Raw genomic sequence first — 15,475 nt, 5'->3', positions numbered from 1 at the left:
TTTGAACCAGGTGCCTCCTTAGACAGGTTCTGGAGCTGCCGTGATGGTTTTGTGTGAACAGCAATATATATATATATATATATATATATATATATATATATATATATATATATATATATATATATATATATATATGTATATATGTATATATGTATGTGTATGTATATATATATATATATATATATATATATATATATATATATATATATATATATATATATATATATATATATACAGCACCGCATAACCGCACAGAGTGCCGTGAGATTTGAACCAGGTGCCTTTGACAGGTTCTAGAGCCTCCATGGAAGCACTGAGGTACCCCCAATATGGCTGAGCTTGTGTACTGATAACCCCTCTCGACTCGCTGTGATGTCGAGATGAGGCACAGCAAGCCGGCAAACTACGCCGAAGTGTTGATGTTTGCGTGATTTTCAGATTCCGGTACCCAACGGTTGTGCTATTTTTTTTCCCAGAGTTCCCAGCGGTCGATACATTAGTTTGCAAATTCCGGCCAAACCATGGTTTATAAAGGTCACAAAAACAATTATGTTGTACATGGGACTGGGCTCAACGATAAAAGAATGCTGTGGCTTAAAGCAGTGCGTCTAGCTTCTCAGGATAGAAAAACTCTGACTAAATCTATTCAATTTCATGGTAAGAGGAAGAAGAAGCCAATCCTTCGGAAAAAGGGTGATTCGCAATCACTGCCGTGACGTGCCTCAACCGTGACGACCAGGCTGTAGCATTTTTACCTAATCAAGCTTTTGTCATCAAATTTTCAACAAACCTGTATTACGAAATTGTGGAGAACAGAACTCAATAAAACGTACAAATTTTTTTTAACTGTCGTTTTCATCAAATGTAGTTCGTGTTCAAAGCGGACGGGCTTTGCATTTTAAAATACTTTCTCGTTCACTTTTCAATCGTGTTTGCACCTTGTTGTTCTTACCCAATACACACAGGCGCAAGGCGGGGGAAAGCAATTGCTTAAGTTTGTCTGTTTGTCCATGATCGAGGAACTACGTGATTTCAATAAATTTATGTATTTTAATCATGACAACATGAATCCCTCCCCCAAAAACTTGCAGTTTAACAGTACTTTGGCTCTGAAGTTGGCAAAATTGTATGCCATCTTGTTGCCCTTAAAAGCAATTGCTTCAGTCTGTCTGTCTGTTGGTCAGTGCAAAAAATTTTGAATGATCATTCCAAAGAGGAAACTTGCTGTTTTTATGGATTTCACAAAGAACAAATGCAATAGGCACGAAGAAGTAATTTAACGTGTTGAGGTGGTGTGTAAAAGACGGTATTTCCCAAATGCATCAAGGGTGGTGAACTTTCGATTGGATTGTTTGGTTTTTCTCTTCTGCAGCCTTTTAAAACCTTTTATTTCAATCAAATTATAAATTTTGAACACAGTAGAACACAAGTGTGCTTGTTGGCACTTCCAAAAACTTTCAATTTAGCAGTACGTTGGCTATGCAGTTGGTGAAATCGTTCGTCATCTTTGTCAATCGAATTAGCTGCTCATGTTCTCCTATGTTGATATTTAATCAACACCTATTAATCGGCGGAGGAATATCGATATTTATGCAAAATTGTGGCACCCAGTGATGCAATGCCTGAGCTCACTTTATCACCCCCCCCCCCCCAAAAAAAATCTTTGTTTCGTGCATCTTTTTTCTCAAAGATGGTTTTAAAATTGGCAGTTTCTCCAAGAAGAGTTGGCAGAAGGTCTGCGATTACGCAAACGCATGGATAAACCTCTCAGCGGAGCATCATCAACTCTGGAATGCTCCGTATGACCCATAAACTTCATATGGTTACCATCACGCCTGTTATTCTAAGTTCAGAAATAAAACTAATGTAGATCATGCTCGGAAAATGAGAGGAAACTGCGAGATGCCCAGGCCGGCGCACACGTGCATTCATGGTTTTGAAGTTATGGAGGACACACACACATACACACACTTTCAGGGTCGAAGCTGATGCTAAGTCTGTCGCCCCACCTGTTTTACCTGGCCTGGGACCCATTGAGCAACTTCATTAATGAGAAAGGACAAGGATACACCCTAACATCCAATAAAAGAACGTCCAAAGAAACAGGAAAGGTGACATCTACTCCACATGGATGATCTAAAACTCTTTGCACCAAACGACAAAAAATTGGAACTGAAATTGGTGAAATTGTACTCCGACAACATCAAATGGAATTTGGTCGAGATATGTGCCAACTGCACATTTGTACAAGGTAAACCAACAAAAACAAACATAAAAATCAACCGAGATACAACAATACAGGAGATGGACAACAAAGCGTCTTAAATATCTTGCAGTAGAAGAGGGCCACCAAATATGTCGCAAACAAATGCACAAAAGGATTACCAAATAATACTTGCGCACAACGAGGCGAATCCTGAAAACATCTCACCCCGAGAAACAAAATGAAACAAAGAGTTGTCTTTATTTACCATGTAAATTGTAATAAATATATGCTGTACATTCGACAGTACGAAATAAGCCTGGTGTTGGCTCTGGATTTTTGGGTCCTGAGTTTGAGCCCCATTGGCCACTGAATTAACACCAGCTGGGGTTGACTCAGCCTGTCATTCTTCCTAGGTGGTGAAATGAGTACCAGTGTACTGATATTGGGGCACAGCATGAGCGGCATAGTCGTGCCACAACAAAATGATAGCTACCTGGCAGCCAAACTGCCATGTGCAAAATGAAGAAGAAGAAGATATATGAAATGAATGGTATGCAACTCCATATTTGACACATTCAGTAAAATTTATGGAAAAAACATGATCACAATTAGTTTTGATGTTGTTTGGAGATAGTATTGGATTAGTTATCAGGAAGAACGACTCTAGTCAAATTCACTATCCCTAGTTCTGGTAATTAGTGACTTCCAATCCTCATTTTGGGTGCGTACAATCAAGTTTTAGACGATTAAAAATAGCATATATTCAATTTTTGGACTACTGGTGACCATTTAAGATCATGGTGGCCATATTGGAGTTGTGATTGAGTGGAAATTTACTCCAAAATTAGCTACTTGTGTTTAGTTCCAGCATATCGATGGCAAATAACTAATTCCAGGCACACAGAAGACATATCTGAGCTGAAGCAACACAATAAAAGTCAAATTTAATGGCATTTGGTGGCCATTTTGGATTTTGGCCACCATGTTTGATTTGAGGCCAAATCCAAGGTGGCCCCTCTGCTAAATTGAAAGTATATGGTATTAGGGTGACGTAACCGCTGATATTGTTACGAATCTGGAAGCTTACTGCACTCGACATTCAGAGTCCCTATAGATCAGTTATATCGGTAAGTATGTGTTTCTAGTTAGGGTTCTGCCCCTAGTCTAATGGGAATTAAATGTTCATGCACTGTGGAGTTATTTTGATAGTCAGGGTTTTCTTTTACATTTTTACATCACCAACAACTACAACACCTTTGCTCCATCCTGACACTGCTCGCACGCGCTCACAAAGCGTTTCATTCTGGCCTGGTGCCAAATAAGGGTATGCGTCATTTTGCGACCAATGGGCAACGAGCAGATCAGAGCTGTGGCAGCCCTTTGCAAGAAGGCGGAGCCATGACACGCGGTCCGCCCAATGAGAGCAGGCCACGGATGAGCGGACCGTGCCCAAGAAGGACAAGGAAAGAAAAGAAAGAAGGAATAATTGCGTCCCGTCTGCTCGAGGCGCTTCAGTCTGGTCTGCGTCTGACTGCATCGCACACATCCGAGGCGTCTCGTCTGGCGCAGAACTACAAGAGGTCGACCATCTCATCCCGGGAGACAACCTCGTCTCGCCTCCTCTGGTTCGGCTACCCTGGTCAGTGCTTTTGGCGACTGGAGCCCCGGGAAGGTGTGGACGTCGTGCCGTGCGCTCGTGGCCAGGTAGCCAGCATGTTCTCCTTACCTCCAGCTCACCTTCCCTCTGAGCTGGGGGTATCAGAAAAGGCCACGGCCCCATCATTTCTTCTTTTGGGTGTGTGTGTGTGTGTGTGTGTGTGTGTGTGTGTGTGTGTGTGTGTGTGTGTGTGTGTGTGTGTGTGTGTGTGTGTGTGTGTGTGTGTGTGTGTGTGTGTGTGTGTGTCCTTGGGCCCCGTCTTGTCCAAGTAGAATTGTTAAGTGCTTTTCGCTTGTACATTGACAGCATTTCTTTTAGTCGGATAACTCTGCTCTTTGTGTGTTCCCTCCCCTCCCCCACCCCCCCCCCCATTATAAATAAATTACCTGTTAAATGTTTCAGCTCGTTTCTGCGTTTCTTTTATTAATTTAGCACGGTGCGTGTTGGGAAATTGGGAAGCGGCAAATTGTGGATTCGGTCCGGCGGCTCTGGTAACTCTGCTCGGTTATGCCGGATCCGAGCCGTTACCGCGACTCGAATCGGACAGAGTCAGCCAAGGGTGAATTTCCCCGGTAGTTTGGACGACATGGGTATTTAGGTAAATTGAAATTGGTAATCGACCCTATCCCACGCGGTCGACCTATTGGCGGTCTTCGGTCTGATAAGGGACCCGTCGGCTCCGGAGTTATCCGGGGTGACGACCTATAAATTCCGGGTGTTCGGTGGAGCCGACTCCACTGCTCCATCTCGCGGTCGTGCTCACCACCGAAACCCCGGCCCCACAACAATATAACCGACAGGAAAATGTGGCAGTTTTTCCTTGGCTGGGCCTTGTCATCGACACACACACACACACACACACACACACACACACACACACACACACACACACACACACACACACACACACACACACACACACACACACACACACACACACACACACACACACACACACACACACACACACACACACACACACACCCTCTTGTAATTAACGATATGGAATTTATGAAAGACCAACCTCCCTGTGTATTAATTTACCTTGGCAGTGATATTCATGTCCCTGCTGGCTGTGAGCCAGAAGTCAATAGACGTCTGGGTTGGACCTGGGGAGTCTGGATCATGGGGTGTGGTGCTGCCATTACCTGTGCAGGAGGACGAAAGTCTGAGTCTTCAGGTCCTTAGTGCTTCCAGTCTTGCTCTTCGGATATGAGACTTGGACCCTGACCATGGATCTGAGACTGAGACTTAACTCCTTTGGTACCAGGTCTCTTTGTAGAATCCTTGGTTGTTGCTGGTCAGATTTTGTGTCCAACAAGCGGTTGCTGAGAGAGACTCAAATGAGATTTGTTACCTGCATAGTCCGTGAGCGTCAGCTGCGGCTGTATGGACATGTGGCTTGTTTTCCTTATGCTGATCCTGCTCACCAGATTCTCTCAGCGAGGGAGCCTCGTGAGTGGAGGAAGCCAATGGGCCGACCACGTGTTTCATGGTTGCAGCAGGTTGATCGGCATCTCAAGGAGATTGGGATGGGCCAGGCATCTGCCTGTGGGATGGCCAGACGGAGGCCCCTGAAGTACCGGCGGACAGTGGACACAGCGACGCGATGCTCTGGCACATGCTCCCACACCTGACCTGACCTGACCTGACCCTGTATAATCATTTTGAACTTTATTTACAACTACTGTATATCAATTTGAGCCCCTGGAAGGAGTTTATCTTTAAGTGACAGTTCTGAAAATTCTTTATAACTTGATTATTCAAAAGAGGAGATTTCAAGAAATAATAAGGCCGAACAAAAAAAAAAGTTGAGTTTCTGCTCATCCAACCTACCACAATAATTCATGCCGACCCCAATATATATGTATATGTGTGTATGTATGTATATAGATATATATATATATATATATATATATATATATATATATATATATATATTGTTATGGCTGTGGAAATTCGCAATACACCATAAAGGGTCCTTAGATCAGTTATGACGCTAAGTTTATGTGCAGATCGTTCCCCACCGTTGTTTGAAGGGAATTCGTGTGATTCATCGGGCTGCGACTCTTTGAGATAGCCGTTTTTCTGTTCTATCGTTATTTTGGACCGTCCAAAGACTTCAAACGAAGGCCCCGTGAAAGGCCTACAACGGCGCGCGAGTTTTCGCGGCGCCGGAGCTAACGGGAGAGGCTGCAAGAGCTCGCTGGCGATTGGTGGATACGGGGTGTGAGGTGGCCGTGAGGAGGAAACGCCCCTTTTCGAGGAGCTTCTCGAAAGGGCTGGAGGAGAGGCGGAGCCCCGCGCTATACAGGGCGGACCGCGCATGGGCTCGGCCTCTCTCCTGCCTGGATCATCGTGTTGGATTCTTCCTCTCTCTCTGTCGGGGTCGAGTGCTTCTCTCTCTTGGTGGACGTCGTGTTTAAGCTCTCTCCTGCCTGGATCATCGCGTTGGGTTCCTCCTCTCTCCTGCCTGGATCATCGCGTTGGATTCCTCCTCTCTCCTGTCTGGATCATCGCGTTGGATTCCTCCTCTCTCCTGCCTGGATCATCGCGTTGGATTCCTCCTCTCTCCTGCCTGGATCATCGCGTTGGATTCCTCGTCTCTCCTGCCTGGATCATCGCGTTGGATTCCTCCTCTCTCCTGCCTCGATCATCACGTTGGATTCCTCCTCTCTCCTGCTTGGATCATCGTGTTGGATTCCTCCTCTCTCCTGCTTGGATCATCGTGTTGGATTCCTCCTCTCTCCTGCCTGGATCATCGCGTTGGATTCCTCCTCTCTCCTGCCTGGATCATCGCGTTGGATTCCTCCTCTCTCCTGCCTGGATCATCGCGTTGGATTCCTCCTCTCTCCTGCCTGGATCATCGCGTTGGATTCCTCCTCTCTCCTGCCTGGATCATCGCGTTGGATTCCTCCTCTCTCCTGCCTGGATCATCGCGTTGGATTCCTCCTCTCTCCTGCCTGGATCATCGCGTTGGATTCCTCCTCTCTCCTGCCTGGATCATCGCGTTGGACTCCTCCTCTCTCCTGTCTGGATCATCGCGTTGGATTCTTCCTCTCTCCTGTCTGGATCATCGCGTTGGATTCTTCCTCTCTCCTGTCTGGATCATCGCGTTGGATTCTTCCTCTCTCCTGCCTGGGACGTCGCGTTGGATTCTTCCTCTCTCCTGCCTGGGACGTCGTGTTTGGACTCGTCAGGCTCTGGATCGTCGAAGTGGGCTCGTCTCTCCCTCTGGGCGCCAAGTCGTGAGGGTTGCGAGCAGTGGTCCCGGGTCGAGGCGTGCCGGAGAGGGCTCGCCGACCGTCGCCCCTCGAGGGGGCAGGTAACCTGCTACGGTCTCGCGGGACCCGTTCGGTCTCCCAGGTCCCGTGTCATAAAGACCCAAGTGGTCCAGCCTGATCCCCTTGTCTGTGAGGGGGGTCTTTTCTTTTCATTTCTTTTGCTTTTGTATGACTCCTGTGGCGCCGTGTCCCTATAAGTTAGACCTGTGTAAGTGACTGTACATTGCTCGTATTCGGTGGTAACGCTTTTCTTGTATATTGCATGATTCCTTGCTTGTGTTGTGTGTGCAATATGTGCTTTGTAATAAATGTCCTTGTGCGAAATGTATCCCGTTCGTCGTCTCTTTCCCCATTGAAAGTGCCATCTTGAATCACAGAATAAATTAGTAGTGGGTTTTTAACACCCGGGTAAAGAAGAGAATCTGATCCGTCGAGGTCGGCGATAACACCGCTCGGTTATCACTGTAGCACGGAACGGACCGCTTAAGCGGTTCGTGTCCTAAGCCGACCTGCGGCGAGGTACGATCGCCCGGTCGACTACTCGCGCAGATACTTAGGTCGGTCGAATTTGGCGAGCAATCCTATCCTGCGCGGGTGGGCAATTGGCACAATCGTGGTGAGGTTAAACCCCCACCCGTGACTGGCTCCGAGCCCTTATTATAACCGTGTTCCAGGAGCGTCACGACTGAATTGTCCATCCGGTGGGCGACGCGATTGGAGTTGCGCAATCGCTCGCACGCTAGGCGGGCCAGAATTCGTAACAATATTATGCGAGGGTCAACATGTCCACTGCGAGGGCAGCCATTTTATATCCACTGTGCATGGCACTACTCTGTGCCATTGCTGACCACTGTGGTCTCAACAGAGAAAATCAGCAGCTGTTTATTTCAGTAGAGGGGGGTGAACGTTTTTTTTTTATCGACATTTTAAAAACATTGAACAACCTCTCTCGGTTCACTGGGGAGACAAAGGCAGGCTGTAAATGTGGTATCATCATGCACGTAACAGGCGCGAGCGCATCTTGTGACGATTTCTTGAGCACGCAAAGTACACGCACCTCATGACGGACATGCGACCACCCGTCACTCATCCTTACAATCACGCCCCTTTTCCATATCCACGCCCATGCTTCCATCCGTCACTCATCCCAATTAAAATCGCACTCTCACCAACACTCGCATCGGCGGCTAACCCCTCGCATTCTCCGTGCATTCGTGTACATGTCCATTATTCTCACAAGTTTGTTCCATTTTGTCCCTGAGGCCGCCGGTGTCACCATCACTAATCCCTATAACCATGCCCTCCACTATTAACCACACCAACAGCATAATAACCACGCCCCTCTACTATTAACCACGCACCCATGTGTTTTTTTAACCACTATCATGTGACGTGCGCGTCTTTTCTGGATATACACACTGAATCTCAATGGTAAACAATGATTTTGATCAAAAAATTTATGGCTGGTCTACCACTTCACTGATGACGTCATCCTTAGAATAATTTACTCCCCATTAGGAGTCTTATGAGATGTGCCAAGTTTCAAAATTTTCCGATCAGCGGTTTCAGAGAAAACAATTTTTTTTTGTGTGTGTTTAGTCCAAGATGGCTGCCATACCACATGTTCGATAACACACATTTATCATTAAAATGTTCACCATGGGGAGTCGCTCCTTCCCTGAAAATTTTGTCACTCTGACAAGTGGTTGCTGAGGGGAAAAAAGGAAAAAACAAAAAAGGGTCGAAGAAGAATGATAATAATAGGACTGCACGTCCTGAAACTCACCTGGACCCAGAGCAACAGTCACTCAAACCTCCTTCGATAGACTGATTTTTTTTTTTTTCCTTCTATTTTATTTTTATTTTATTTTATTTTATTTTTTCATGAATGCTGTGAACAAACTTTTGTACATCACGAGTGATAAAGGTTGTGGTCAGGTTTCATCGAAATTGTGTGTGTAGTTTCGGAGAAGAGAGCAAATACCTATTTTTATTATTATTATTTTTGGGGGGGTGGGGGGGGCGGTCAAACCCCAAACCCCTTCATTGAGTGCAGATTTTTGATGTGGTCAACACACCTTTGTTAGGTATCAGATATGAAGCTTGTGACCAAGTTTCATCAAAATCGTGTGTTTGGCTCAAGTGATCATGACTGAAGTGTTTACAGACACACTCACTCACTGTTCGATCGCATAGGCTCACCAGACTAAAGTCCAGGTAAGCTAATAATAATAACAATGAAAAATCACTCGTAGAATGACAGCGAAACAAAACGGAACAGCACTCGGAAGAAGAAACCAGGCTGAACGGTTTCCATTTTGTAACCCACTGATAGGACAGATCTGAATCTGGACTTGAACCAAAATCGAATCTGCTTATTCTTGTTACCGAACCAACTCATCCACCTAGTTTTGTCACAAGTCATCCAAAACTTTTAGAGATAACATGCTACACATCATTTTTGGCCCTATCTCTCAATGGTGAAGAATCGCTTAAAAAATTCTCAGATCCAGATCCGGATTTGGAGTTTCACCAAAATTTAGCGTATGCTGTCTTTGGCTGGTCACCTACACACACACACACACACACACACACACACACACACACACACACACACACACACACACACACACACACACACACACACACACACACACACACACACACACACACACACACACTCGGAACCATTGCTTGAAAACTGTGGTCATAAATTGTGTGACTGACAGACAGACAGATAAACGCTACAGACCAACATGGCAAAATTTTTTTTTGCCAAATCATAATACTAATAATTAATAATAAAAATTATTTTTACAAAATTATTAATTTATCTTCTCCAGATTCTCATAATAAAGCTTTGTTGAACATTTGATGACAAAATCTCAAATGGTAAAAAGTTGTGGCCCCGAAAAAAGAAAAAAAAAAAAAAAACATCACACCACACCACACGTGATTACAAAACTCAGTCTTCCGCAGCGTGGGGGATGGGCTAATGATGTGCAAGCTTTGAGCATGTATTATGACTTTTTTTGTCTTCACAAACTACAAATTTAATCTTCCACTCTTGAATGCCCACAGTTTTTCTTCCTCCTCCTGCTACTGTTTGCTGCTGAAGTCTCTGCTGCTTTGTGGATCTTCTTGCAAAGCAATGACGTGAGTAAAACTGCATTAATATTGGTACTTTTCTCTTTTTCCTCTTTTATGTTAATTTACCACCATTCCATTCATTAACTCTCTGATGCCCACCTCTTGTATCATACATTTAAGTCCATATGTATCATTGGCCTGAGGCTGTTTGTGGATCGCAAATAAAATGGCAACTGAGGCAAAGTCTGCTTTTTCCTTGTTTCAAAGTAGGTAGAGTAGCGCTTAGTACTATTTGGTGTTTGGCTTTGCCTTAATTTTTATTCTGTCTGTTTTCATGTGCTGTAATCACCATTTAGTTGGTGTGGTGAGACAAATATGTGTTTATGCAAACACCTTGCCGATATCACCATGAACTTTGAAAAGGTTACAAAGACAGGAAATTGATGTGCAAATTTGGACACCAACGTGTGTGTGTGCGTACGCATGGCATACGTGGGAAGTGCGTCCTGCACTGCCTCCACTAAAGGGAAAATTCTATAATAGTTCAGATGAGACTCTGTCAGGCCAATGGCATGGAGGTCAGAGTGGATGGTCAACAGCATGCTGAATGGCTGGACAGCACAAGCATATGTCCACCTTTGTGCCACTCCTCCCTTTAGGTTATTGTGTAAGCATGTGGATCTTAAGGCTATCCAGCAGACAGGCAGATTGAAATAACAGATATCTGAGATTGCCATTGCAGATATCCGTCCGTGGGGGGGGGGGGGGGGCGTGGAGGCAGTGCGTGAAGAATGTCCACCCAGTGGATGTTGCGCACACAACTCTGTGTCCAAATTTGCATCTACTATTTGAGCTTGCCTGCTTTGGGGGTCAGAATCTTCATGGCAGTGGCCATTGTAGCACTTGGTTTCTGGTCTACACAACGGCAAACGAATGTACTTTTAATATATGTCTAAAGGAGGTCGGACCAACTACATGCACTCGTTTTTTTTGGGGGGGGGGGGGTTCTGTGTGTGTGTGTGACACACAAGCATGCACACACACAGTCACTTGAGCCTGAAGTCAATTCAGTACCATGAGGTGCAGGGTTCTAACATGAAGCTAGACAGAAATTTGTGAGTTAATAAAAGTGTGGTTGGCAGAAATGCACTGCTTGGGTAAAGGGAAACGACCGAGCTGGTCAACAATTGGGGCCACTCACGGCAGAAGTTGCAAGGAGCAACACCACACTGATCTAAACTACCGTATTTTCAAGTGTATAAACCACTTTTTTTTTTCTTTTCTTTTTTTTTAATCTGCAAAAAAGTTAAAAGTTGGGGGTGTAGTTAATACATGGGTGTAGCAAAAAAAAATTGATGTTGAATTTCAATTATATACGAAATGAACACTTTTTTAACAGTCAACTGCTGTTAAGCTCAATTCTGCCATTAAAATTTTGAAAATCGGTTCAGCTTAAGAGTTTGAACAGCGTTTTATTAACAGTGTGGAAATTAAATAATTAAAAAAACTGGAGGCACCCAGAGTTTAGGTGCGTGTCCTACATAGAGCCTTTCAGCTCTGAAAATTCCATTAAACACAAAATAATAATAATAACACCTGGTCTCACATCAAAAGAAAATTTTTTTTCACAATAAAGTAGGCGCATTGGTTGGAGAACTGACCGGATAGGCATGAGGACACTCATCGGCCTGGAGGGAGTTTGAAGCTGTGTCATCATACTTGTTGACTGTCGGGGCACTTGCTGGAGTCGAGGCTCGACTCTAGCAGCAGTGCCCCCAGAGCCTGTGCCTTGTGCCGTGTGACCTGCTCACTACAGAAAGCTGCGACACAGCCACTCAGATCATGGGTAAATGCATGGTATGTGCAGGCTGGTGGGCTTGAGTGGAACACCAATTCCCCTAAGTTTACTGCTTGTCATCCGGCTTGTTGGCCTCCCGAGGATGTCTTGGTCTCTTGCAGTCAACCGTCTACACTACCTGCTTCTGTTTCGCCTCAACTTCTCAACTCCCAAGACTCTGCATCTTAACTCAATGATGTGAAACTGTTCACAACTGTCTCATCTCCCTCTCTCTTCTTTGTTTTTTCAGCTTTTCCTCAGTAGCTCTCAAACTCCACCCTATCTCTGCTTCTGCCAATTGGGAGTCCATTGTGGATTTTGAAGCAGTCATTCAGTTTGGGCATCTAGCCGTCTACTTATGAGGCTGGTTCAGCTTTGAATCAGCCAATTAATAGGGATACACTGCACACATGATTCCAAACTGTACTTATCAATGGCAGTTCGTGGGAATGATTTGCGGAATGGCTGTACCAGTTGGTCATGCAACTCTGTCTGCATATTCCAAATAATGAACTTGCTCACTTGCAGTTGGAAGCCTTACAGTATATAACGACTCGTATAAAAGCCTGTCAAGAATGACAGGCTGGAATTATTTTATTCGAAATATTCAAGGGGACTGGAAGATATGATGTTTCATAGCAAGAAAAAGCGTTATTATAAAACACTACATGTACAAATGACGACCCTATTATCTTTGTCTTCTGGGATGTTAAATTCTGACGGTACAGCCTTTTGAGCATGCCAAAGTTTGAAGCCTCGGCCTAGATTCAGGTGTGCTTGTATCATCTTTATTTATTGGACATCCGACACATGTAAATGAACACTTGTTTTACTCTGCGTGCATTGCATATCATGTGCAACGAATTTCACCTCCCTGTGCCTTGTATTTATTTATTTATTTATTTTTTGAAATGTTTCTGTGCACACATCACCCTTGAGGCTTGGCTTGAAAGTCACCATCTCCAATTCCAATATGAGAGATGGAATTACTCTTTTATGAAAAATGTTTTTCTTTTTTTTGCTTATTTAAAAAAAAAATTCATCCTGAAAGATAGACTGCAATGAACACAGTCATGTTAAAAGATTGGCCTTGAAAGTCATACTTAAATCGTCCTAATGAAGGGAGACCGACAAATACACACTTTTCTATTGGTAGATATCAAAATAGCAATACACAAAGCAAAAGCTTTTTAATAATCCCATTTGCATGCATGTACCCCACCCCTCCACTGCCATGGTATACGACGCATACAGAGCAGCTGGGTGCTTCTGGCAGCCATGGAAAACGGTATAGAAACTAGAACGGGCACTCAGTAGAGTGCATACCTTCGCCAACGCTACATTTTGCCCCCCCCCACCCAGAAACTGTTGATTGTGAGGGTATTTAATCCTATACCACATTTGCCATCTCATATGTGTTATGATTGCTTAAAAACATTAAATTTCCGTCATATCGTATATCACAAGATTTGGCATTGAATTCACAACATTTTGGCATTGGTTGCATGCAAATTGGATAAAAATCGACCGCACTATAGAAAAATGACGATTTTGACCTTTCCATGACCTCTACCTTGACCTTTGTACTCTTAATTTTGTAATTGGTATTAGAGTGTGGGGAACAGAACAGTCAACATTTTGGTGTTGGTTTCATGCAAATCGGATAAGAATTGACCGTGTTATGACTAAAACTGCACATTTTGCAATGTCGTGACACCCCCTGACCTTTGACTCCCAACCGCTAATAAGGGTTATTACGTCATTGTGTCATGTCACATATCACAAGATGGGGCATTGAATTCTGAACATTTTGGCATTAGTTGCATGCAAATTGGATACAAATTGACCGCGCTATGGTAAAAAGACGATTTTGACCTTTTCATGACCTTGACCTTTGACCCGATCGCTCCCAAAATCTAATCAAATGGTCCTCGGATAATAACCAATCATCCCACCAAATTTGCTGCGATTCAGTTCAATACTTTTGGAGTTATGCGAATAACAAACAAACAAACAAACAAACAAACACACATATTCACAAATAAATAAATACACAGCGATCAAAACATAACCTTCACAACAAAGTTTGCGAAGGTAATTTGACTCTCGACTTTCTCACTGCTGCCTGCTACAGGGTGATCTGTAGCACTAAAAATGGACATGTCCTCATTTTACTGCAGCTTACCTGAGGGAAGCTTCGTCCACAAATTAGCGTTTCGTTTTCATCTGGGATTTGTTTTTTAAATTATTTTTAAGACGAGTTAGTAGAAAAGTCCGTCAAAATGATGGGTGACCCTTCTGTATTTTCACACTATTCATCCTTGAAAATGGCTAAACTTAAAGGATGTACAAAAAACTTGATTTATTATATAAATTTCTCATCCATTTATTTTGGCAGTGTATAGACAATTGACTGCTGCAACCCAGATTACATACGTGAAGCATAAAGGTGCCTAATGCTTATGACGGGTGACCCTTCTCTATTTTCACTGTAATTGGCCTTGAAAGGTGAGGCAAAAAGCGAAATTACGTACAAAAACCTTCATTTATTATTCAAATTGCTCATCCCTTTATTTGGGTGGTGTATAGGCTACAGACTGCTGTTATGATCGCTCCCTAAAATAATAAAAACGAGTTCAGATAACACCTTATCCCATGCAGTCTTGAGGAAAACGGACATGTGCATGATCGGCGAGCAAAAAATTTTGATTGGGCGAGATGATGTGAAATGCTGTAATATTTTGTCCCATAACTGCTAAAGGGAAGTTTTTTGAAAGTGCCAATAAGGTGGTTTGTGTTTTCCACTGTTCAAGTATATAATTCATTTGAAAATGAAGATTTTGAAGGTTGTAGAAAAACAGAATTTTCGGAAGCTTACCGCTGTTGATGCAAATTGACCGCAGCGCCTTTTACGCCACTTTTTTTTTTTAAACACATTATGTCAGTTATTTGTGCCTGCTGTTTGTGTCCTTCATGAAGTCTCTAAACATAGTAAGTTTCCTGTTTGGAATGGTTTTCAATTTCGTTTGACTGACAGTCAGTCATACTAAAAAAGTTATTTCATTCATCTGTGCATCCGTGGTTAAGACAAATTCGGAGCTAAAGTCCTGCTGAACTGCAGGTTCATTTTCCGATTAGTGTTCAAAATATAACATTCAATTTAAATTGTGTATTAAAGGTTCATTTAAATTATGAACTTTTTTTAAAACGACACAGGTATCTTATCATTCCAGTGTTCCTTTCAGTGGGACTAGTTTTCTTAATTCTTAAAAAAAATTTTAACACTTACTTTGTTTTGCAGTTGCACCCTAAAGTGACTCAGCACTACAAGAACTTTCTCAAAAATAATGACAACGCTTCAGTGGCAATTCTTCACAATTTTGTGAGTCTGCATTTAACTT

At 43.5% G+C, this 15,475-nt stretch overlaps 1 protein-coding gene across 1 annotated transcript in view; it reads left to right on the top strand.

The window, feature by feature from the left end:
- LOC147030763 (CD9 antigen-like) overlaps positions 1 to 15,475 on the top strand; it is a 72,770-nt gene that overhangs the window by 38,894 nt on the left and 18,401 nt on the right. Inside the window, exons 4-5 of the mRNA XM_085875178.1 lie at positions 10,229 to 10,303; positions 15,376 to 15,456. Of these exons, the coding sequence (XP_085731304.1) occupies positions 10,229 to 10,303; positions 15,376 to 15,456 (156 nt within the window). The remainder of the gene's footprint in view (positions 1 to 10,228; positions 10,304 to 15,375; positions 15,457 to 15,475) is intronic.

Source organism: Eptatretus burgeri, chromosome 3, assembly GCF_056783735.1.
Source record: "Eptatretus burgeri isolate ZD-2024b chromosome 3, Ebu_testis_v1, whole genome shotgun sequence".
Lineage (NCBI taxonomy): Eukaryota > Metazoa > Chordata > Myxini > Myxiniformes > Myxinidae > Eptatretus > Eptatretus burgeri.
The sequence above is the reverse complement of the archived record's forward strand: the minus strand, read 5'-3'. Positions and strand labels throughout refer to the sequence as shown.